Source organism: Acanthochromis polyacanthus, chromosome 20 (assembly GCF_021347895.1).
Source record: "Acanthochromis polyacanthus isolate Apoly-LR-REF ecotype Palm Island chromosome 20, KAUST_Apoly_ChrSc, whole genome shotgun sequence".
Lineage (NCBI taxonomy): Eukaryota > Metazoa > Chordata > Actinopteri > Pomacentridae > Acanthochromis > Acanthochromis polyacanthus.
In genome coordinates, this window is record NC_067132.1 from 25,376,621 (window position 1) to 25,402,379 (window position 25,759).

Consider the following 25,759-nt stretch of genomic DNA (forward strand, 5'->3'; position numbering starts at 1 on the left):
TTTGTAAGTGATTAAAATTACACAACTAAGAATGACTGTACCCAGCGGTGCTTTGTAAATTAAAAAAAATGCAAGTTTTGCTGATTCCACAGAAACCAGATCACGGCAAACAGTGGAGGCAGCAGCACCCACATAAATATACAGAGTGCATCCTGTTCGAGCATTTCTCTAACTGCTAAATTAAGGCAGCCCATATTTCCATAACAAAAACCAAGCTAACCTTCAGTTTTTTTTCAGTGGATGTTCAATATGCACTTTAACAAAAAACTCTACCACACATCCAGATACCCAGGTACTTGTAGGATGAGGCTTGTTCAACTCAGGAGTTCTTTACATTTATACATTTTTTAAAAGAAGGTGAGCACTCTCTTGACTCAAACAGATACAGCTGCCCACGTGAGTGGATATATTTTGAGCATTTTAAAAATCCAGCAGTGGGTGGAATTCAGCTCAGAAGTGGAGGTAAAGTTACATTAAAGGAAAATACTGGTGTGTTATTTACTTCTCCCCAGTAAATCCTATGAAAAGTCATGGAGCTGACCCTATTACATGTGTATATGTTGTTACTGTTACTGTCATAAAGACACACATATGACTCTGGATGACTTGTTCCTTTATTGACACTGAAGTTTTTTAGTGGTCACTTGGTGCATCAGATATACTATAAATACACTAAATCACTAAATGTATATTAGTCTACTGACAAGAGCAGTCTGTAAAAACTGCTCTTTGAGTTCCATTTGCTAGAAACAACAGTTTTATGAAGTTATTCAGTGTCTTTTAAAAAAAATACAGAGCAAGACTGCAGAAACTCTTAATTGATCCCAAAGGAAAGAGAAAGAGAGTAAAGTGACCATCACCACAATAGAAAAATCTAAAATAAAAAATAATAGTAAAATATACAAAGTGCACAATAAAGTATAAAACATACTGTGAATAAAAATGAACTCAACTGAAGATGCATCATAAAGCGTCAAATGCTAAGAATACAAATATACAGTGAACTAATAATACTTTTAGACATAATAATGATTTCTACCACTGAAACTACACACTTTTATAAGATGTGCACGTTGTTTTAGAGGAAAGATAGAAACGTATTGTTGTTTTTGGCCTTTATATGGAATCTGACAGAAAATATGGAATATTCCCAGCCTTATTCTTCATGGGAGCAACAAAATATGGCAGTAATTTATTTGGTAAATTTGCTTTGAAATTTATAGCAACATCTGCATGGAGACATGAAGAGTTCCTTTTGGAGTCGGAGTTTGCCAAACTTCCAGCTTCTTTTGGTGTCAGTCCTGTGCTGGAAGCAGAAGAGTTAACAACAAAATAAACATGATTTTATGGGATTTGATTTGTGCTTTTATGTATCTACATGTGAATGTGTCATATCTAGAGCTGAAACAGTCGAGCAAGGGATAAATAATCAGTGGAAAATAGGTCATTTATCAAGCAAATGAGCCTAATATTCTCTGGATTTGCTGCTGTGTTTTTTAATGCAAATTGACCATTCTGCAAAAATGACCCAATAATACAAATAAAAGGCAGTTACTGTAGGATCTATGGCAACATACATTACATAAAGTGACTGTTTAGCACAACCAAACTGCAGCATAATGTTGAAATTAGCATGCATTGCTAGTAACACATTGTATTATATGATTTTTTTCTCCTTTTGTCTTCATGCCAGTATATTTTTTGCGCTTTTAACATTCTTAAATACATGATTTGGATCTAAATTCCACCTCACTCGAGCACATATTATTTCACGGCTTGATATAACTCCCAGAAAACAAATCAATAAATCTGTTCTGCAGCCCAGACAGTCTCCTCCACTGACAGGAGAAAAAAAAAGACTTTTCTCTGAGAGTCATCTATTTAGCTCCCACTGTAGTAAAACCCACTCATAATAAGTTGTACTATCAGGCTGACTCACTTTCCCTTTCAGGACTCGAGCACACGGCTTTCTCATGCAGAACTTCCCTCAGGCTTCCCATGAGTGGAGGTGGACAGTGTGGAGGGGTTGTGTTGTCATGGTGATGAAGGAGTCTCAGCCTGGTCATATAACTAACTCTAGTGTGTCTGTAATGTGGGTTCAATTCCGTCTTTGCTCTCGTAAACATCGTCGGATGAAACACAGAGCAAACAGGACACTTAAAGTAATTAAATGTGTTTGATTTTGTTGTCATTTTCTTGCTTCGTGTGTTGAGTGCAGCTCATTGTGTCGCACACGTTGAGTTTACGAAGTTTGGAAGCTGAGAAAATGACCTCACAACAAAGTTCATGAAGTGACTGTGAACTTTTGAGTTCGTTTTTTTTTTTTTTTTGCACTATGAACAATAATCTTTGCGTTTTGCTCTACATCGAGGCAAAAGTGAAAGAACCACATTGTCATATGCAGACTGAAGATTATTTAACGTCCAGTTTCTTATTAGTAAGACTGCTGTTCTATTTGTGTAAATGCATAAAATAGAAGATTCCACAGGCTTTTTTTCTCTTTTTTTTGCATCTGGAACACATTAGAACAGGTCCAGATTAAAAACCAGTGAGCTTTGGTTGATCACACCAACATGGGGTCATTCTTCATTCTCAGGGCCGTTAAACTTGATCCGCTCATATGAAACTGCTTCTCTCACCTCCTTTTCCTAGTATTTCATCTTTGCTTTGTCTTATCTTTGAAGCATTATGAACACGCCATCACACACACGCTGTATGATTCAGACATTTTCAAGCACAAACGATTGCGGGTGAATGACTAACGGCGTGTGAATGATCTCACATTGGCTCTCCAGAGAGGCCGCCTCGCTGCCATCAATCAGCTGCCTGCATGCTACCTGGAGGCAGAGGAGAGAAAGCACACTTACCTTCTAGAAACTGTCATAATTGAGTGATTAAGACCGATGACGTCAACTAAAAGCCTGTTTTATGAACGTTAACTTCATTCACACGCGGCGGTTCGACTGTGACTCACCAGCGCCCCGGCCTTGGGCTTTGTGTTTGGCATCTGAGTGTGTGCTGCAGCGGAGCCTGTTTGAAAAGATGACGGAGAGTCAGAAAAGCAGCTCCAATCAAAACAAGTGGGGTTATTAGATGAGTGGACCTGCCTTCGTCCTCTCCACACCGGACGTCCTTTTGTGATGCCCCCACATGTGCGCAAACAGAGCCGGGGCTGCGATTACCGCCGTCCTCGTCGCGTTCATCATCGCTGTGATGATGAGCCCTGAAATAATACAGTTAACTCACTGAGATGAAGTTGTTGTGTAACCTTTCATCGCTGTGTGTCGCTTACATGACTGCATCGTCGCTGCAAACGGAGGAACAGAGCTCGATGGGCATTTTGGGCCTGGATGTTTTCAACCCCAACATCAGCTCGACCTTCTCGCTGCTGGGCTCCTCGAGCTTCACCTCCATGTGGAAATATCATCAGAACGTCACATAAGAGCAGATTTTACTGGAAAATTAGACATAAACTACAACAAAAACATCTTTTTAAAGTCAATTAAAATATCAGATGTCAACTAAACTACAACATGGAGAATATTTTGAAGTTAAGAAAGCGTAAGTTTAATAAAATGCACTAAACAAAATGCAAATTGGATGAAGAAATCTTTTTTATGTTGGGTTTTAAAAAGAGGAAAATTCAAAACCGATTAGTAATTTTAGCATCTGTCATTTTATTATTCCGTTTCAAAATCCTTTCAAAGAAACAACTAAGAATTGAGAAAGGAAACAAAATCATCTCACTAAGAAGATATAAATAAATAAAATTACAGCTATCAAGCTTAGATGGTGCGTTCAGGTGTCCCTTGGGAGACATCACAAACCAAAATCACCTTATTTTTGCACTATTTTGTCATGAAATTAGGCATTTTTCATTGAGATATTAGACAGAAAAAGTGGAAAATGTCTTTTTTTTTCTGCCAAGAGTTTAACAACTTAAGTGGTCATTTCTTAAAATCAGATTTTTCTCTGATTGTATAATCTAATATTATGTTGACTTTTAAAGGTGTTTTGTGTGGAAATTGCAGCTACTAACCCTTGCTGATGTGGCTGGGCACTGAGAAGAATGTGACGAGTTTTCATCCCAATCCATACGGTCGGTAGGCATATGATGGCGTTTTTTGAACCAAAAGGCTATACTATGATGTTTTCTAGAGACATACTATGCTACTCTGTTTGTTCTGGCCCTGGGCCGCTGCTCTCCTCTGTTGTTTTCTGGATTGTACTCAGCTTCATGCCTTCGTCCACTCGGCCTCCGTTGACTCGTCCCACCTGCCGTCTCTGAAGCTGAAGCTGGATTGGATCAGACCAAAGTACCGTCCAATCACGATGCCAGCTGCCTCTCAAAAGGCTCCTTCATCTGGCAGGTGGCAGACGACACAAAACAAAAAAAGAGACAAAAAGTTACCAAGTGTCAAAAATGAGACAAGAAATTGCACAAATGACACAAATGAGACAAAAAATGACAAAAAAGAAACAAAGCAACAAAAAACAGACAACACAAGCAAGACAGAAAAACACAAAATGATACACAAAATAACGAATAAAGCAAAATACAAAATGACAAAAATAAGACAAACATCGAGACAAAAAGGAAACACGAAACGACAAAAATTTGAAATGACAAAAGCATGAGGCAAGTGACAAAAGTCAGACAAAAAAAGACCAAAAAAACAACAAAAACGAGAAAAACTGTTACAAAAATGAGACAAATTGAAAAAAGAACAATGAGGAAAATAGTATTTTACTTTATGACCAGAACAACTTGTCATGATCTACAAATTATTATTATTATTGTTAAATTATTTTAAATTTAGAGTTTTACAAATTTACTTACAGTTAATGTCTTCTCTGTAATTTCTGCACTTTTCAAAGTTGTCCTGCGTGCCGGATTGGACCCTCTTGTGGGCCAGTTTTGGCCCACGGGCCACATGTTTGACACCCCTGCTCCAAGTCGTCAAGACAAAAGAGGAGTGGTCAAAAGCGGAGACGTGCAGGAAGCTTGTTAGCAATGATAAGAATTTACTGTTTGATGTGGAAACAAATGGAGGCTTTGCAAAGACAACTGAGAAACGGTACGAACCATGTTGGACATGATGATTAGCGCAAAAATATAAAAGCAGGACAGAAACTGTTGAAATTTAGCGTTAACTTCTGTAACACCATTTCTTACAATGCACTCAGAAGGAACCAATTGCTTCAATAAAAATAGACATTAATTTGGACTTAACTGTACGAGAGGTTAAATAAGAGCATCAACAGTTGAGTGTGTCCCTGTATGTGCATTTGTTTTCCAATTTCTAGCATTTTGTCTGTAAGAAGTGGAAAGAAACGTCCTCCTCTCTGCACACGGGGGCTGAAGTCCTTCCTAATTGGCAGAGAGGTGTCATCAGGCCTCCTCAGATAATCACAACAATGTGAGGGGAAAATTGCAGCTGGGGAGGATTCATGATTTCAGGAAACACTCTCCTTCTTCCTGCAAGACAACACAAGCGTTTACACATTGTGCCAAGCATCTTCACAAACTCCTGTAACTGACACTGAGTGCACACAACTGTAATCAGTGTGTGAGATAATTACCGTAAAACTGCATTCTGCAGAACGGTGCGTCTCTGGCACGGCTATCATTTCACTTGCATAAGCCGTACAGATGCAGTTAGGCTCATTAATGTCTAATGAAGCCCGGTTTGTGGAGGAGGAGTCCAGTGATTAATGGCATCTCGGATTTCAGGAACACTAATAACAATATTGATTGCCGATATTTGTGGAGTTCATCTCCGAAAATACAGTGTATCATTTTGGGCCAAAGCCATTATCTAAAGTTAGTCACTAGATATCAGGGAGCAGCCAGAACTGGCCTCGTCCTGTCAGCCGGGGAGATAAATTGCCTATTAGCCCTTTGGGTTTATGATAATTTTCTGCAATCAATCATATTTTTGTGAATAGGTGCCAAATGGAGGCTCATCTCGTTTGGAATAATAAAAGGTTGCATTCATGAGGAGCCTCTGCTTGGTTTTTGTGTGTGTGTGTGTGTGTGAAATGTTGCATCATTATACTGGTTTTATTTTTAGGTAGCGGCTGTTTTCGGTGTCCATTAGTGTGCAAAATTTATAGACAGACTTGAAGCATCCTGTAGCATCCTGGATGTTTAATACTGGGCTGTAGATTCAGGCCAAACTGGTCTAACTGAAGACAGTCTCACATCCAGGACACAAAGATGGTTATGTGGCCTCATGAAATCTGTAGAATATTGTGTATTATAGTGGAGTTAATATAAGGTGGACACGGCTGTAAAAATTGATTATATAAAGAGCATATTCTCAGAAACAAATCATTCAGTTACTGTGATTACAGGCTAAATCTTGAGAAGTGGAATCCAATACATGATACTAATACAACACAATGAGTGAATATCATGAAATATTGTTGGCATACAACTAAGAGGAGCAGTCACCTGCTAGCTTCTCTAAGTTATTCCAACTGGTTTTTAGACAGACTACCGTGGTCATATTTCCCGTTTTTAGCTTCACTTTGCTAGTGTTAGCATGCTAGGGTAAAACCTTGAAGAGCACCCATTACTGACTGGAATATCGATTTCTATGTGGTTCAAAGACGTCTGATGATTCCCATCTACTTCCGAAACTTCTGCGGTTAACATTAGTATCAAAATACCTCTTCTACGGTTTGTTTTTGAAGTAAATCCAGCTCTAACTCAAGCATAGCATCCACACAGGACTGGGTGCAGGCAAGATGGCCACACCGAGCACTTTTTCGTGCACTAAAAATCCTATCAATTTCAATCTGTAGGGACAATAACGGCCTTTTACTACCACCTTGTAGGCAATTTAAGGTACAAATTCTCCTGAGAGAAAAAGCAAATTCAGGAATTAACTCAAAATCCTGGCTAAAAACCTGTTAATAATAACCTGAGGGTATCTACCCAGGTTACATTTGCAGAGAGACTACAGACAGCTGACGATACAGTTTCAGATCTGTAAAACTTTTATTTGAATTTTGATAATGCTCTTTTCACATCTAGATGAAATCAGACAAAGTCTGTATGGAAAAACTGCTCTGGTTAGATCTGCCAAATGTGGATTACTCTGATCCTCCTGCTTTTCAAAATGCTCAAACTTTGTTGTGGTAAAAGTTGCAGCCAGTTAGAAAGCTGCATTTATTTATTTATTAGTCAACTGAAGCCATTTGAAAACTTCATTTACACACTCTACAAGAGAACTGAAATCATTGTGTGTAGCTATGAGATTGGCCCACACGACAGAACGTACATGAATTATCACATACCAATAAAACCCGTCAAAAATTAGGTTCAGCTCTTAAAACACAAGTCAAATTTTTACAATAAACTAACCAGAACTCACTTGACATGGCTCTAAAAAGTACAGTCTTTGTTTGAAATGTAGCTGCCAAAATCTACAGACCAAACTCATCTAGGATTGTTCTTGCAAAATGTCCAAGGGAAAGAGCTCCACGGAAAGAAATGCAAACATAGTGTACAGCATGTTTCTTTTTTAGTGCTAATATGCTTACATCGATCATTTATAATGTTATATATTTAGCATGTTAGCATCCTGCTAATCAGCAGTAAACACAAAGCACAGTAGAGGTTGATGAGAGCACTATAACTTTCTGCTGCCATTTGGTCATGAAGCAAACGTAAAGTCAAACGATCACCAATGTTATTACAGTTCATCTTGAAGAAAGAATGAATGTCTGAACCAAAAGCATGACGATTCAAATATTTGTTAAGATTTGTCAAAACCACAAAAGTGAACTTTATAGTGGAAACAGAGGAAAAGTCAAAAGAGCATCAAAGTTATTGGAATTCATTGTCTGGGGAGCATGAATATCTTCAGTAAATTCTGTGCCATTTGAGCATTAAACTTTGACAAGACTGTAAAGGCTGACTGGGTTTTGGGCTGCAACCAATGATGATTTACATTACTGATTATTTTACTATTACTCAATTTGTTCATAATTTCATAATCCTATTAGCTGTATTGTTAATAAAATACAAATAATTTGCAAACCTGGAGTGACACACAACAGGTCCAACTTCACGAGCTGCTGCGATTCTGAGCAACACATTTGTGATTTGTGACATGTGTCTGTTGTCTAAATCTTTCCCCACATTTGCCACAACTGTAGGGCTTCTCTCTAGTGTGGATTCTTTCATGTCGTTTCAGGGCTCCCGCTTGACTGAATCCTTTACCGCAGACTGTGCAGCAGTAAGGTTTCTCTCCAGAGTGGATTCTTTCATGTCGCTTCAGGGCTCCAGCCTGACTGAATCCTGTACCGCACACTGTGCAGCGGTAAGGTTTCTCTCCAGTGTGCGTCCGCATGTGACTCACTAACGTTGTTCTCCGATGAAACCTTCTGCTACAAACCGAGCAGCCGAGCGGTCTCTCTTCGTTGTGAGATTTTAAGTGGGAGCGCAGCGACGAACTCTGCCTGAATCGTCTCCCACACAGTGAGCACCTGTAAGGTGTCTCCCCAGTGTGGACTCTCATGTGTGACGCGACATCTCCGCTCAATCTGAATTTTTTTTTACAAACTGAACAGCTGAAGGGTTTTTCTCCTGAATGGCATCTCATATGACCAATTAACTGATCGTACCGAGCCATCTTTGTACCACAGGTTGTGCAGCTGAACGGTTTCTCTCCGGTGTGACATCTCTTGTGCCTCTGCATAGTCCCCTTGTGGGTAAATCGCTTCTCACAGTCAGAACAACTGTATGATTTTGTAGCGCTTCCATCTCCCAAGTTGTTCAATGGGATTACACTATTATTTAGGGCATTTAAATCCAATTGAGGATCCCTGAGCTCCTCCCAATAACCATCACTGTCTTCAGTCTCCGATTCAGAAGAGTGAGAAGTCTTGATCGTGTCTTGTAAATGTGATTCTGATCCTTGGAGGTCATCTTCATCAAATTCTGTTTTCATGTGTTGAGTCAAACTGCTGTCTGGAGGCTGAGTGGCTCTACAAAGTTGCTGACCTTCATCATCTTCACTCTTCACAGGAACAGGACCGGCTGGTAGCTCTTCCACCTGACAGGTCCAGAGTTTCTCCTGTTCCTCCTTAATCTGCCGGACATCTGGTGGGTCATCCTGGTCCAGACCGGGGCACCAGTTCTGCTGCTCAGCAGGAAACTCTTCTTTAACCATTAAAAGTTGCTGGACATCTACAGAGAACGTCATGAGAAGAACAAAATGCATATGGTAATTAGGGAATTACTGCTATTTGTGTTCAAATTCATGCTGAAATCACAAATCTGCTACGAAAGCAAAAGTACTCGCACTGGAGTAAACATGGAACGACATCAAGAATGTATTTTCTGAGAGTCTTGGTTAAGGGTTCTACTGTTGACACCCTAAACTAACACTTACGTGATTTGTTTTTGCTAGCTTGAATGCTGCAGCTTCCTTTTTTAGAACTCCAGACTAGATTTAATCAAGTTAAAATTTGAGAAAAATATGTGACTGTAATATGTGATATCCTTAATATTTACTGCATAATAGATGCGATGGAGCATTGCTACACAAGATGTCATCAAAATTGAATTGTTCTAAATATTGAACATATAAATTGCTTCAAATATGTATTTAGTAAAAATCTTAAATGAAAGATAGAACAATTATCACAAAAAATTTAATACAACAATTTGAATAAGAAAATTAAAGGAACTTTCTGTAAATAACCTGTGACATTGAAACAGGTCAGTTGTTCACGGCTCATAAACATTCTGTAATCAAGTAAAATGAAGCAATAAAATGTGTTTTTCCTGTAAATTTCTAGAACAAAATGCATATCTCCTCTCCTTTTTGCATAAATGACAGCAGAGACAGTGGACAATTAAATCTGAACAATAATAATGTTATTTGCAATAATATTTTCTCAACAGTTTGTGCAATATCAGTTTCAGTATCATGTGCAATATTCCAACTTCATTTGTAATACTTCAATTTCATGGCCAATACTCCAAGTTCATGAGCAGTATTTCTTCATGACCTGCAAATTTTTGTTATGATGTGCTATATTTCCATTCATTCATTCATTTTCCTCCGCTTATCCGGGGCCGGGTCGTGGGGGCAGCAGGCGAAGCAGGTCGTTCCAGACGTCCCTCCCCCCAGCGACGCTTTCCAGTTCTTCCTGGGGGATCCCGAGGCGTTCCCAGGCCAGACGAGATATATAATCTCTCCAGCGAGTTCTGGGTCTGCCCCGGGGTCTCCTCCCAGACGGACGTGCTCGGAAAACCTCCAGAGAGTGCTATATTTCAATTTAATAAAATGTGTAATATTTCATTTTCCTGTGCTACATGTTTATTTCTCATGCAACATTTTCCATTTTCATTTGCAGTATTTCATTTTCAACACCTTTTCTTGTGCAATATTTCATTTTCAGCTGAAATATTTTAATTTTGTGTGCAATATTTCCTCATCAGACTCATTTAACTCACCTGTTTTCATTTTTTAGTAATGCATCACACTTAAATCGTATTGCTTATCTATTAGGCAATGTATTTATTCTCATTTTTTGCATATTTTTGAACAACATCCTGCACAAGAATTTCCATTTGCATGAATAAAGTTGCATGTAGATGTATCTTGGTATAATATAGATCGATAGATAGATAGATAGATAGATAGATAGATAGATAGATATTACAGGTATTTAGGGGAAGTTCTGAAAGCACAGAGAGGTTCTACTTGCTCCTGCCTGCAGGTATCTTGACACTAATTTTCTGTTTACCATTCTATTTCCATTTACTGACCTGTTGCTGTTTGCTGCTGCTTCATTTTCTCTTCCTCCAGCTTCACTGGTTCGGTCTCTCCCCTCATGCCGACCACGGTCTCCACTGGCTGGATATCAGCGGCGCTCTCAGTCGCTTCCTGCTTTAATCTTACAGAAGGTCTGCTGCTCTGGTCATCTCGAAATATTTTGATCCTGTTCTGTTTAAATGACGACTTAAAACGAAAGTCGACTAAAAACACTCAGTTCCGGGTCGAGGACAGTTTAAATGAGCTGAGAACAAAGAGAAGGGGGCAAACAGCGACACCTGCTGGACTGGAGAGACACAGCAGCTGGATGACAGAAATGTTTGAAATGAAACTGTATGCGGAATAATCTGCTGTCAGATGCATGCAATGCAGTAAAAAGAGTAAAATATTTTGAAACTGTGCACCACTTAGTCAATAATGACTTTATTTGTGTGGCATCTTTTTACAACAGAGTCTGCAAACGGCTTTATAGACAGGCAAAAAAAAAAAAGACGAATACAAACAACTGAAGGCCAGTCAGTACAAATTGAAGGAGAAAGTCTTCAAAAGTGGAACCAAAAATCAACCAAAAATGCCATGTTCAAGTAAAGGAAAAGAATAAGTGGAATAAGAAGATAGAGAGTAACAAGATGTAAAACAATAGAAATTAGAAAGAAAATGACTATAATCAGAATGAAACACAAATTACCAAAATAAGACTCTAAATCAACAGAAGAAGATGTTAAACAATAAAAATGAGGAAAAAAATGACTAAAATCAGATGTAAAACAGCAAAAATAAAAAGCAAATTACCAAAATAAGACTCTAAATAATAAAAACAAGATGTTAAACCATAAAAATGAGAAAGAAGATGACTAAAATCAGATGTAGAATGGCAAGAATAAAACACAAATGACTATAATAAGACTCTAAATGATTTTTCCTTGAATTGTGCTGCAGATATTCAGTCTTGATGACTATGATGAGCTAAATTATGAATATCTGTAATATATATCCATTTTAGTTATTAAATGTTGAATCAGCTTCAAATAAGGCACAGTTTGAATGTTTCATATTTCATAAAACGGTCCCTGATCTTACAATAATTAAGTTTTATTTTACAGTTTGGCCACTTCAGCCATTTCTCCTACCTGTGGTGAATCTTTTGTATTAAAAAGAAAATGATGTTGTTTTATGTCATGAGGTATCTCATATGCTGCTTTGGTTATTGATAACTAATCAGTCAGTGTGGATTATATTATTGCTCATATTTTGTGCTCTATTCCCCCAGTTAACCCCTCAGTATAGTAGATTTCCTGTTGTACCTCTTTGAAGTCACAGTCCAGCCTCGTGTTCTATCTTCTCTTGTAAGATTTTGTTCCAGGGAAGTTCTTTGGACCAGTTTGCCTCCACCGACTGCCTACTTCTTGCCTATTATGCCTACAGACTAAATAAAGACTGTTTTTATCCTACTCCTCCTGTCTGCTGGATCCACTCAATAAAGAATTGTTACACAAAGTGTCGAAACCCACAGTCTATCACATCCCTCCTCCTCCTCCTTATCCTCCTCCTCATCCTCGGCCTCCTCTTCTTTCTTGTTGCTGGTTGTGTGGTTACTTTGGCTTCCTGGCTCAGGAAAAAGAAAGCGGATTAGGAGAAGACATCCGGAAATGTTCTACACTGGAGTCACTCGAACTGCTCAGTGGCTTCATCCTCTAACCTCCTTCCTCCTTTTCAGGCCTCCAGCGGCCGGTTTCAGGTGTTTGTGTTTTGTGATGCTTGTTCACACTCAGTTTCCATTACTGACCTCAACGATTGACTTAATCTCCCAACATTCAGCCTGTTTTCTCTAAAGACTAAAAGTTTGGAAGTGTTTTGTTAGTTGGACTGAGTGAAAACAGCTAACAGATACAACGCAGGGAGCGACTGTTGCAGTGTTTTAAGATTTTATTTAGCGAAATATGCTGCTGCATTTCAAAATACAGCTGGAGAAGTTTGTTAAGAGCTTGTTAATAATGTAGTTTAGGTTAGTTCACATAGGCTTTATTTATATGTTACTCCATTTTTTGTTGTTTATTTTGAACTGTTTGTATTAAAAAATCAGTAGATGTTCAATTCACAATGACGACATGCCAGGAAAATCTAATTTGTGAAGCTATAATCAGAATAATTGCTGTCATCTGTGCTTAATTTACAATTTAAACATTACCTAACAATCAGAAGCATAATTCCTGAACATCTGTAATGAGTTTCTCATTAATTTTTAAACTTTCAGCTTGTATCAGACACACCTGGACAATGTGCAGGGTTAGGGTTTCCCTTTTGTTAACCTGAACCAAACTAGTGCTGCTATTTAATTTTTATTTTTTGGAAATTTTAACCATTTAAAGGAGATTTTGTTTATCAGTTGCTAACCTATACATGGGCAGTATTTTTTAGCCTCACTGTGATTACATTTTACCATCAACAAAGCAAGTTTTGCAACCTTTCCATGGTGTGAAATAACACTTGAAAATAATTTAACTGAATAATTAAATGAAAAAAGGAAAGAGTGTCTGGTGCATCAGATTTCTTCTCTTGAATCAAAGGTCTAAGCATAGACATAAAGGTTCCTCTGAGGTAAATTTGTAATTCGAAGCTATCGTGCTAAAATTAACTCCATTGGACTGGATGTAAAATAATCGCCCAGCAGAGGAGAGCTGTAATGCCAAATTGTGCAGTCACAATCCATTAGGTAAAAGGAGAAAATTTTCCCTGTCGGATATAAATGGATGATTAAATAAATAAACCTCATCTGAAGCTTCTCAGAAATGACTGAAACGTGTCCGTTCCGGTTTAAGGCGTCTTCCCGGATGACGTCAATCCCCCATAAATGCATCAGCAGGTACTAAGAGCTGCATAATAGAGCAGTGGACTGACGCCACTTCCAAGGTTTCGATGAGCTGTGTTTCCAGGAGTCAAATCAGGACACTTCCTTGACGAGGGCACGATATTACTCATTGGACTATCTATTCATTATCTTACGCATGCATGAGTGCGCAAGTAATCGAGCTGTGAGTGCGCACCTGAACGCTGAATTGTGAGAAACTGTGGGTGACGCGCCAGCTGGTGCTACCTGCAGCTGTGGAGGTGGCGATATCAGTGGTGCTGGTGGTGGAGGAGAGTAACGGGAACGCTCTGAGTCACAGGTGCTTTCTTGAACGAGGCCTCCTCCAGCGATGAAGCCGCCATTGAGGCTGGAACTGCTGTGTAGGAGTCCAGACCGGAGCGTGGCTTCAGAGGACAGCAGCTGGTGGGTGAATACTAGCAGAGGTCACCAGAACATCTCACACAACGACTGGGAGGAAAGTCATCCTTGCAGTTTAGACAGACACGAGTTGAGCAAAAGTGATGAAGCTGATCTTCTCCGGTGTCCTCTTTGACCAGATTAACCAGACTGAACTTCCTCCTTGTTCTTTATCTGGACGTCCACATCGATGAATTTGTCCTGGTCAGTGCTGTGACCTGCTTTGGTCCTGTGTTTACCGGTAATTGATGTCTGTTCCACATCCTCCTTAAGGGTTCAACACTGTCAGTGGTGCTGCAAAAAATAAACCCGATTATAAATGTACACTAAAAGTTTGGAGTTACTTAGACATGCCCGTATTTTTGAAAGAAAAGCAGTTTTTTTTTCATTGAAGATAACATTAAATGAATCTGAAATACAATCTAAACATCGTTAATGTGGTAAATGACTATTCTAGCTGGAACAACAGCTGATTTTTAACCCTCGTGTTGTCCTGAGGGTCAAAATCGACCCGTTTTAAAGTTTGAAAATGTGGAAAAAAATAATATTTTCCCAGTGAAACTTCTGATGTCCACATTTTCACATAAAAATCAACCAAAATCTAGTGAATTTCATTGGATTTTGGTTGATTTTTTTTGTGAATGTTCTTAAAGAAAATATTTTTAGTTTTACTGATATATATGTAATCACTTTAGATATTTTTAGGATTTTTTGGAAGATTTTTATTAATTTTTTTGTAAATATTTACAAGAATTTTCTTGGCAAGTTTGAGCGATTTATTTAAAATAAAACTTTTAAGGTAAACTTTTAAGGAACTTTCGGAATTTTCTTCCCAAAGGTTTTGCAAATTTTCTGAAATTTGGGGAATTTTTTGGATTTTTTTTCAGATAAAGAAACAATATTTTTTGGTGCCTGTAAATGAGGACAACAGGAGGGTTAAACACTGAAAAGCCCAAATATGCACATTGGATAAAATTAAGGCCAGAAGCTGTTATTTAATTATGAAAAATTACCTTTTTTTCTGCTACTTGGAGCAGTTTTTGGCGCCCTGCTGCTGGAATCGTACTGTATTTTTTTACAGTGATTTGTGTGTTTCCACATGTTTGCGTGTCCATCCACATCTCCCACTCGCGTCGCCCCACACATGCAGCCCCCTCTTGCTTTGAGTCACGAGTCCGCGGCGACACACGAGGCATTCTCAACATGCTTCCCCCTTCTCTCCCTCCCTCGCCTCCCCCGCATCTGAAAGACAGATGAGTCAGCGGCGGAGCTTTCTGCCTTGTGCCAAGCGATCAGCCTCCTCTCATCTCCCGTCCCTCCTCCTCACAGCCGCCGTCCATCTCTGCCCACATGGCCCTGCCACAAAAGGATGTGATTCATGCACCCATCACCGTCTGAGGCTTAAAAATAAGTTCCTGCCACTGTGGACCGAGTGTCCCTCTGTCCAGGGAGGACAACAAAGAGCCACGCCGGAGTCCAGCTGTGATTCTCACGTGCACCATGGGAGATAGAAAAAGCTGGATGAGTCTCTCTAAAACAGCTTTGTCATTCATTCATCTGCATGAATCAAACTTTAAGAAGTTACTGCAGATTATCTCATGGCATTAGCAAGAAGAGAAGAGCTGAAGAGAGATGCTTTAGATTGATGTGTTGGGGTAGAAAAAGATTTAAAGTCCTTGTAGCTTCACTGAAGCACTTCAGTTAGTTGTAATTAAGCCTTAGATGCACGACTGATTGGACCCTATACTCTTCCATAAGTAGGTCAAAGATGACCCGTATAAGAATCAATGTGCTTTTATGCTACTTTGGTCATTTTGGTTACAAATAATAATGTTGTATTATATTTTTGTCCACACACGAATTATTTCATCTTTGAAATATGTTTTTTTTTCACTTTATAGCAGGTTTTGAACATTGCCATTGTATGCTATTATCAGTGATAAATAGTTTGGGGTAGTAATACAAACATTACAATGTCTTTAAAAGTCTAAAGAGTAAGTTAAAAATATAAATAGAATGATATCAGAAACATATTTTTTGAGAAATAGCTGGAAAATGAAATGATTAAACTTTTCATTGCCAAGATATTGCAAGAAAATGACGTCACCGGGTCATTTTTGACCCACTTACGCATCTAAGGATGAAGGACTGAAGTCTCTAGTCTGAAATTTTGTGGCTACCAATGGGGTCTTTGGAAACTGGACATAACAAGTGAATAGTAGATCTGACAGGACAACCCAAGTCAATCACATTACAAACATAACCTTCTTTATTGTTTGTTTTACCCTAAATGTAAACATAATTTACGAAATAAACATCATGCTGTATCTTAAAGCAAGTGATTGAGACCATAAATCAATTAGCAAAAATGCTTACTGAGGTCAGAGATCAAGGAGGAAGAAATAATTTTCCTCATAAATTTCTAGACTGTTGGACTACTTCTTGCAGCCAGTGGAGTCGCCCCCTGTTGGCTGCCAGAAAAGATGCACTTCTGTATTGGCTGGACTTTTACAGACCCAGAGCTTATGTCCATCTTTTGTGTACAGTCTATCATCACAGACAGCAGCAACATTAGCATTCACAGACTTGTGTAGTGGCTCGATGCTGCTCCGTGTTCGACTGCCAGCAGCTGGATGACGCAAACTGAATGAATATAAAGCGGAGCATCATTAGTTGCTGCATCACCCCGTCACAGGTTATTTATCATAGCAAACTGTTTTCTACACTAATGTTTTTCTATTTTAGTTCCCTGCAGCAGCCTGTATTGATCTTCTATTTATTAGAAAGGCCCTGAAAGTGCTCCGCAAACAGGAATCAATGCTAACATGTTTGCTTTTGCAATCTTATTTGGCTTCATATCTGCCTGTATATTCAGGGAGATATAAGTGATTGTGACACTGTAGATATTTTACTTTCCACGTAATGATTTCCATGTGAAATTTATGGGGCTGGAATAGTATTAATAGAGCAGGTAATGATTCTCCCTTTGGCTCAGGGGATAAATAATTTCACCTCAGCCAATAATTATTTTGGAATCGGAAAATAACAGCGCTGAGTTTTTCTGCAGGGGTCTCGGAGTCAGCATTTGATACCATCTTCTATCTCCTGCTTCCTGCGGAGAGTCCATTGATCTTATTCCAAAAGACCACAACAAGCCATAAAAGCATTTCAGGACAGTCGCCAAGACGCACATATTCTAAAGTGGTTATGATGCACGAGGCTGTTAAAAGGCCACAGCTCCTCCAACTGCATGTCGACATGAACAACAAGCAAACAAAACCTGAGACAGGGACGATTACTAAGCACAAATGCATCATGGGAGTGTCTCGTGTCGGCTTCCCGTGGGATTAGAGCCATTGTAGTGGAAGCAGAGCAGGAAAGTGCTGCGGGATCCGTTTCTGAACCTTTTCAGCGGGATGTATTTTTAACTGCGGCATTGAAAACCAGTGAAGACACAGTTCATTTTCATATAAATATTTATTGCAGAGGAGGTATCTTTTATGTACATGCTATCACAATATAACACAATATAAATCTACCAAATATTCCCATATATTGATGCTATAAGCTTGTCATAGAGCAATAGTTATAACAAGCACATAATACAGTGGGTAAGGGACAGTATCACTCACTATACAACTTGTAACAGTCCATAAAAGATCAATTTTTTTTCTTTTTTGTTCTATCAAGGGCAGTGAAACATCGGTCCTACTAATTTCTTGAATTCATGCAGAAGCCACAAGAGCAAGATTTACGACGTTACAGCATTGAATAGTAGTAGTAGCAATAGTAGTAGTTTGTATTTGCCATCGTGTGACTCGGTTTGGTCACAAGAGAGAGAATAGACGTCAGGTTTAAAATGAAAGCTGCTAGCCAACAGAACGCACCATGGTAAAGACCCGAATTGGAGGACAAAAAAGCTACAGGACACGGTATCGTCTATGGCAAGGTGGTACAAGAACAATGGTCTCGGATTTTGCACACCCAAGTAAACGGCTGAGTTTGGAAGTTCCAGCGGTTCATTGATGATGAAGGTTAAATTACAATGATAATCTCCAGAGAAACGGACGGTAACAGACACTGGTTATGTGTTACACGATTTAATACACGGACAGCTATGGACTGACTGAACTGAGGAGTCCTACAGCAAGTACACAGTCTGAATTTATGCAAATCAAAAGTAGGTCCACTGTTATGCAAGCGTGTAACACACTCCTTAGTTTAACGATTTGGTAATGCACTGATTGCATTTTTCTGCTTAAATTTACTTGAAAATTTTAGTTTAACCCTTCTGTTATCCTCATTTACGGCCACCAAAGAATATTTGTTTCCTTGTCTGAAAAAAATTCAAAAATTCAGCAAAAAAAATCTTGCAAAACCTTTTCTTAAACCCTCGTGTCGTCCTGTGGGTCAAAAATTGACCCATCTTAAAGTTTGAAAATGTGGGAAAAAATATATATTTTCACAGTGAAACTTCTGATGTCCACATTTTCAACATTTTTGGGAAATGTTTGAACAGTTTTTGGGGAAAAAAAAAGTAAAGTTAAAAATGTTTCCTAAGAACATTCACAAAAAAATCAACCAAAATCCAGTGATTTTTGCTGGATTTTGGTTGATTTTTATGTGAATGTTCTTACAGAAAATATTAGAAGTTTTACTGATATATATGTAATCATTTTAGATATTTTTAGGATTTTTTTTCAAGATTTGTACTCTTTTTTTTTTAAATGACTAAAATTTGGAGGATTTCTTAAAATGAAACTTTTAAGGAATTATTGCAATTTTTTACCTGAATGTTTGGTAAATTTTCTGAAATTTGTGGAACTTTTTTGCTGAATTTTTGGATTTCTTTTAGACAAGGAAACAATATTTTTTGGTGCCTGTAAATGAGGACAACAGGAGGGTGAAGAACATTCACATAAAAATCAAAGTGAAATTCGCTGGATTTCGGTTGCTTTTTTTTTTTGAGAATGTTCTTAAGAAACGTTTTTAACACTTATTTTTTCCACCAAAAAATATTCAAAGATTTTCCAAAAATGTTGAAAATGTGGACATCAGAAGTTTCCCTGTGAAAATATTTTTTCCCCCCACATTTTCAAACTTTAAAACGGGTCAATTTTGACGGGCAGGACGACACGAGGGTTAAAATCATTATAAAGGAATAAAAATGTGTTTTGACACCACAAAAATGACTTCGTTGCTCAAAAATGCCACAAAATATTGCTCATTTTGGTTCTTATTCAAACAAATGGATTGAATTTTTATCAAAATCATGCACTGCAAAATAATTAGCATGAAGGTAGACACAGCTCGTCGTTTAAAACATCTTTCCTACAGGGACAATAAAGAGGCAGCCTGTTATGTATCACCCAGGGCAGTAAAATCAGATACAGCAGTGACTTTAAAGTCGGGGTTAAAAAAAAAAAAAAGAAAGAAAGAAAAGGGGGTTTGAAATGTCACTGCTGTCGTTAGGAGGGATCAGGATTCCTCCGTTTAATAGGATGCTGTGTTCGCTACCACAATGCAGATGATGGATGACGCCTAACATCTGGTTCATAAATATCATACAGATCCATCAAAGCATTACAATCAATCTGTGCATGGTGACAGTTGTTCTCAGACACCATTCCTGGAGGAGCTCATAAAGCAGAGGTGACGACTAATCTCACGCCGTACAGGTAAACACTCCGCATCTGAAAGATTTCAGAGGACGGAGGTAATTTCTCAGGAGGCGACGGCAAATATGAGATGTTTGCAGAGATTCAGATGAAATCAGACACAAATATTTGCAGCTGGATTGTTTTCAGTGGAGCTGCGCCAAAAAGAAATTTAGCAAGCTGTCTTTAATCAAGATCTCACTGACAAGCACTGGTTTTTAATCACAATCAGTAAAGACCCCCACGGAGCTCAGATATTTCTGTCATGAGGACGTCGACAGCGAATACAGATAGTTACAATCAGTGACGACATTCAGGAATTCTCACAAGATACCATAAAGCACTGCAGATGCTATACCGATACATAGTTTTCCTCACACGACCTCAAATATTGTCAGGATTTCAACAGCTACAGTTTTAAATATAAGTGGGAGATTTTTTTCCTTTTTCTTTTAAACGCCAGGATGGAGAATGCATGTTGAATATTTAGACAGAAACACAGAACAACTGGAATATCCTCAATGAATTTAGTCAGATTATGAATTTGTAACCACAATGCTCAGCCTGATTCTGAAATTATTTGATTAATCAACTGGGCTTTTAATTCAACTTTAAATGCAGACACACAAAGAAAAACTGATGGCAGCAACACAGTGTTTAACCTTTAATAATTCAAAACACTATAGGTTTTGTAATGTGAAATTATATTATTTCAATATGTTAAATGACAAATCTGGTCAATTACAAGCCTGGGTTTTATTTTGGCCATTATGGCAACTATTTCTATCAGTTATGATAACACCGTGCTCACCAATGTAAGTGCTATAACCTAGAAATAAGGAAGTAAACAAAGCAATTGTTCAGATCACTTTAGGTTACTCTCAGATGGAGAAATATCCAAACAGGACTTCTTAGATGAAATTAAAGGAGCATTCAGATTGGACATGAGGAGCTAGCCGCTAACTGTACAACGCAGCAATGCTTCACATTAACCCTCGTGTTGTCCTCACCTGCTTTAAAGTTTGAAAATGGGGAAAAAATATATATTTTCACAGTGAAATTTCTGATGTCCCCATTTTGAACATTTTTGTGAAATCTCTGAACATTTGTGGGTGGGAAAAAAAGAAATGCTAAAAATGTTTCTTCCAGAACATTCACAAAAAAATTCAACCAAAATGCAGCGAATGTCGCTGGATTTTGGTTGAATTTTTTGGTGAATGTTTATAAAGAAAATATTAGAAGTTTTACTGACATACATGTAATCATTTTAGATATATTCAGGACTTTTTGGGAAGATTTTTATTTATTTTTTTAAAATATTCACAAGAATTTCATGGCCACATTTGGGGGACTTTTTAAAAAAAAAAAAACTTATAAGGAATTGTTGGAATTTTCTTCCGGAAGGTTTTGCAATTTTTTAAAAAAATTGACGAAATTTTTTTGCTGAATTTTTGGGTTCTTTTCAGACAAGCAAACAATATTTTGGTGCCTGTAAATGAAGACAACAGGAGGGTTGATGCTGCTTAGGAATACATTTTTCCTGTTTTCAAACCCCATATTTATGCAGGAAATCAGATAAAAGTATGGGAGATCTGCATGCATGCGCAGGTTTCTGAAGGCAAAGCTTTCATACCAGATGTGTACCACACCTAAGTATGTTTCAGACATACTTGAGTATAGTATAGCATACTAAGTATGGAAGCATCTTAATCTTGCTTTATCCCCTATGTTAACAATACACAATGCCCGTGTTATAGCCTAAACAAGTTGTGGCCTGGCAGCATTTTCCTTATGTTCTGGTGTGTCTGAGCAGTTACACCACATAAAAGCTAGTCAAAGGTTGGGTTTCTATGCTACTATGAACAAAACAATGGAGCAGACCATGTAGGAGGTGGAGCCGAGAAATGCTAAAGAAAAGTTACTTGATGTTGGAATTGGCTGAGTTTAGTGGAACACTGCATTCATTTACAGCCTACTACGTATTACATATTGTTTCATTTAGCAGTTGCAAATCAATATGCCTTGTAAACACACCATATTACTACCAAGCAGACCAATCACAATTTATAGGGTCTGCCTCTCTGCAACATGTGGTTACATATTTTGTGGGGTACATATCAGATGATGCCACAGATTCATTGCAGAAATATAAATTAAGATCAACAAAGATATCTTCCAAGCACCAGCAAAATAACCAGATCGATGAAAAATGCCAGAATGATGGTTAGAAAGTGGCTGGCAAAGTTGCCCAAGTTGTACTACGTCAAGGTCAAGACACGACAACCCTTAAAGTAGCTAATTTCTTGGAAAAACATTGCCTCTATCAACGTTTCCATAGCAGAAAATGGACAAACATAAACTCCCTTCCCAACAAACTCTGTCTCCGCCCGAAAAAATTAAATGAAACTAAATTACAGCTCAGACTAAAGATCAAGATCAGCTTTGATAATAGATAATTGCACAGATACGGGAAGAAGCTTTAGAACTGTGATGGATGTTTAGAAGAGACAGATTGGCTAATGATTCCACTATTCGCTTCCTACAAAACTTGATCTAACCTGGAGGTTCAAACCTGTGTGACAAATCCTGACATCCAAAACTCTAAAATAAAACCCAGGTTTTAATTAACCAAAATTCTTTCAGTGGTTTGTTGTTACATAGAGTTGCTAACCTGCTGGACAGTTTTTTTTGCATTTCTTGAGGCAGTAGGACTGTAAACAGGAAGGCAGGACTTCATCATGTGTAAATTTTCAGGTTACTGCATCACATTTTTCCGATTAATCTGATGATATTGTGTCCACAGACACACACGCACACACACACATGCTGGATTCATAAACAAAGCTGGTGCAAATTATTTCCCTCTGTAATTTTCCATCCCTACTTTTTCTTTACATATGTGAAAAACACGAGCCATTTTGACACACACATTCACGTCAACGCTGCTCTCATATAATCTTCACCATCCCTTAAGCTTTTGGACACCTGAAAGCAGGAAACATGAGTGTCTCCAGTATTCAAAAACTAAAAACAACATTATATATCTGTCAACACATTAGCTGCTTTAGTTGACAAACCGGGAGGGTACTCTTGATACCTGGCTGTGCATGCTGTTTATATAATTTCACCGTCACAAAATGCTGAAGAAGAAGCCACTTGTTTCCCTTCAGACTGATACAAGACAATGCTAGTTAGTTAGGCACATACAGTACATCTCTGCAGACTTGGAAGCATTTGAATCTGCAGAGAACTATAATTAAATAGATCTAAATAAAGAACATATCTGAGTTTGGTCAGTGCGTGATATCCGGTGTGATATCAAGCCGTGAGGTTGAAAAGAAGAGGACAGAATGTACAGGAAGGACAAAGTCAAGGGACAAAGTTCTTCTTGTACATTTTTTTTGTCCTCGCTTGTAAATTTATGGAGTTGGCTAAAGTGCTATAGACTGATTTTAGTCCCTCGGTGCCAAAGACACAAAACTAATAATTTAACTTTACAGCCTCAAGACTAACATCCTTCTTTGCAAATGCTCTCTTATTCTTTGGCTTTCACTTTTGCTGTTTTGTACTTCGACCTTAATTTCATCCTTCGTCTTCACACACATTCTTTTCTCTACATCTCGACTCTCGTGTCGTATCCCGGTCCAAGAACTGATGAAGCAAAGCAAAAAGTAAGAACTGTTGACATGATGAACGCAGATGTTCAGCTGAATTAAAAGTTGCATAAGTAGACAACGATTCATCATCAGGATTTTCCTGTAATAATCTGGAATGCTCATCATGACTTTGTTTAGGTTTTTTGTACATTTTACTTATTTCCAAAATAGGTAAAACAGGAACAAAACCTCGGAAAGGAAGGCAACTTGTGGAACTTGATCAACTTTGCTTCCAAGTCACCGTACTAATAGTAAAAGGTAATATTTAACGATTTCAAAGTGAAAAAAAGTATACATCAATAACTATAATCTCAGTGGTCCATTAAGGTTGGCTGTCATGCCTTCTTGCTCGATGTGCTATCCTCAAAGTCCCAGGGACAAACATCTGCCTTTTTTGAAACACTCGCAGCCCCACCTTTAGAATTTGGGTTGCTCTGTTTCACTACAGAAGCACTTTTGTCTGTACCTTTTTTATCTGACGTATCCTCATAATCCCACGGACACACTTCAGCCGGCTTTGCCTTGGCTGCTCCAACGTTAGCGCTTTTCCTTTTTTCTACCAGCGGCACCTCCTGATGACTCTCCACATCCCACGGGCAAACCTCGGCCATTTTTTGTTGGCTCACGTGTTTCTCCGAAGATTTGCTCTTGTCCTTAGCTTTTGTTCTACTTTTGTCATCGTCAGTGTCTTTTGATTTCTCCTTCTCAACTGTTCTTGTGGCAGGGGTGCCTTTCTTTTTTGAAGGGGATTCCTTGGTTTTGGATGCTTGCGAGGGACTCGGCGTCCTCTCGGAAGTTGGGGATACTGCAGTGCTGTCGAAGTCCCAGGGACAGACGTCAGCTTTTGATGTTAGTGGCTGAAGCGATGCTCCCACTTTGGGTGGATCTGAAAGGGCGCTTCTCCCTCTCGCTTCCACTGGAGAGGTGCCCTTTTTCTGCTTTGTCATGTCGGCTGAGCGAGCTAACTCTGTTGGCTTTTGTGGCTCTTCAAAGTCCCATGGACAAACATCTGCTTGATGTGTTTTGGAGCTTTCTACTGCAGGATGAGGCTGTTGGGCCTTCGTCTGATTGGATAATGGTTGCTTTGACACTTCCGCTTGACTGTCACCTCCCTCCTCCCATGGACATACCTCTGCTCGGACAGCTGTCGTCCTCTGAATCTCTTTGGAGTGCCTGCCGCCTGATGGAGACTGATCTGAAGCCTTCTGCTTCTGCTGCTGAGATTTGCCTCCTTTGGTGCTCCCTCCGTGAACTGTTGTGGTTTCCTTTGGTGCTATCGACACATGCTTTTGCACCTTGTTTTCAGACGGAGTTGGGAGATCTTCCACTTCCCAGGGGCACACTTCTGAGAGGTCATACAGGTCCTTTCCCTTGATAGGATCGGAGCAGATTGTGGGCTGGCTGCCGCTCACTGGCTGCTTCATGATTCTGCCTTTTGTGGTGCTTTGTTTGTACTCAACCGACTGACTGATAATCATCTTGGGTGGAGTCTCGTTCTCTGGCTCCACGTTTGCCTTTGCATCTTTGCTCTTTGGCTGACTCTTTTTACTGCTGTCCTCCGTGCCCTGGGTCTTTCCAGTCAAGCCCAAAGTCTTCTCTTTGGCACTGGCGATGACACTGAGGGACTTCTGCAGCATGGAGGCTCTGGGATGGATTGGTTTCTTGTCTGCAGTGAGGTTATGGGCGCTGGCTGACTTGCAGACCAAAGGAACTGATTCTGTCGATTCACTGGCGACATTTATATTCTCACTGGACTTCTTCTTGACCAGCTTCTTGCCCATTAGTGTATCCAGAAGAGACCCTTCAGCTGGAGTCACCTCCATCTTGTCTGTCATTGAGCTGTTGGAGTCTTCACTTTGGTCTCGGACATGGTCATAGCTACTGTGGGACTTCTTCAGAGAGAAAACCTTGTTCTTCAGTGTCTCCTCCTTTGCCGGTTTGCTGACATGAGTCTGATCTAGAGGGTTCTTCTTCAACATGCAGATGCTGTTGCGGTTGCTGCCATGCTCCCCTGCCTCCTTGTCTTCCCGGCTGCACTGGCGATGCACGGATTCGGGAATCTCAGTGATGCGTCTCATCAGGGAACGACCCAGTCCCTTCTTAGAGCTACGCTTTTTCTGCAGATGAGGGTTGTTTGCCAGCATCTTCTTCCTCTTGTAAATCTCCAACTGGGAGTACAGTTTCTTCAGCTCTTCCTACATAGGAATGGAAACACAGAAGTGATGAGTCTCTTGTTAATAACAGCAGCTTGAAAAGAAAAGGATTTGTGCTCAAAACACTACTACAAAAAAACAGACATTCTACTGCACAGATAACATGCAGTACAACTTCATGGCACGTGACTACAAACAGTTGTTAAGAGATGCACTACGGTATTTCACA

General features: G+C 39.0%; 2 protein-coding genes across 5 annotated transcripts in view; both read right to left on the reverse strand.

The window, feature by feature from the left end:
• Positions 1-596: 596 nt before the first annotated feature.
• LOC110951007 (zinc finger protein 239-like) lies at positions 597-11,159 on the reverse strand. 3 transcript variants are annotated; one of them, XM_051940608.1, is made up of 8 exons: positions 10,793-11,159; positions 4,841-5,479; positions 4,040-4,363; positions 3,293-3,408; positions 3,108-3,223; positions 2,975-3,030; positions 2,783-2,837; positions 597-1,306 (listed from the first exon to the last, which is right to left on the reverse strand). In XM_051940608.1, the coding sequence occupies exons 3-8, from the start codon at positions 4,109-4,111 to the stop codon at positions 1,296-1,298; spliced, it is 426 nt and encodes a 141-aa protein (XP_051796568.1). In that variant the 5' UTR covers positions 4,112-4,363; positions 4,841-5,479; positions 10,793-11,159; the 3' UTR covers positions 597-1,295. The 3 variants fall into 3 exon arrangements, 2 of the variants coding, with proteins under 2 accessions (XP_051796568.1, XP_022049590.1); XR_002595687.2 differs by lacking the exons at positions 597-1,306; positions 2,783-2,837; positions 2,975-3,030 and adding an exon at positions 8,052-9,202 and having other exon boundaries at positions 3,110-3,223; positions 10,793-11,124; XM_022193898.2 differs by lacking the exons at positions 597-1,306; positions 2,783-2,837; positions 2,975-3,030; ... (2 more) ...; positions 4,040-4,363; positions 4,841-5,479 and adding an exon at positions 6,985-9,202 and having other exon boundaries at positions 10,793-11,127.
• Positions 11,160-17,522: 6,363 nt separating this feature from the next.
• Positions 17,523-25,759, reverse strand: part of gpr158a (G protein-coupled receptor 158a) — a 97,977-nt gene continuing 89,740 nt past the window's right edge. For both annotated transcript variants that reach the window (XM_022193899.2, XM_022193900.2), the window contains one exon: positions 17,523-25,572. In XM_022193899.2, the coding sequence (XP_022049591.2) occupies positions 23,713-25,572 (1,860 nt within the window). In that variant the 3' untranslated portion in view covers positions 17,523-23,712. The remainder of the gene's footprint in view (positions 25,573-25,759) is intronic.

What these genes read in the sequence shown, in the direction of transcription:
- LOC110951007 (XM_022193898.2), bottom strand. Translation starts at nt 10,859, where the DNA reads ATGAGGGGAGAGACCGAACCAGTGAAGCTGGAGGAAGAGAAAATGAAG. An exon ending in GCAGCAGCAAACAGCAACAG is followed by an intron (nt 9,203 to 10,792) that starts GTCAGTAAATGG and finishes CGTTCTCTGTAG; the next exon opens with ATGTCCAGCAACTTTTAATG.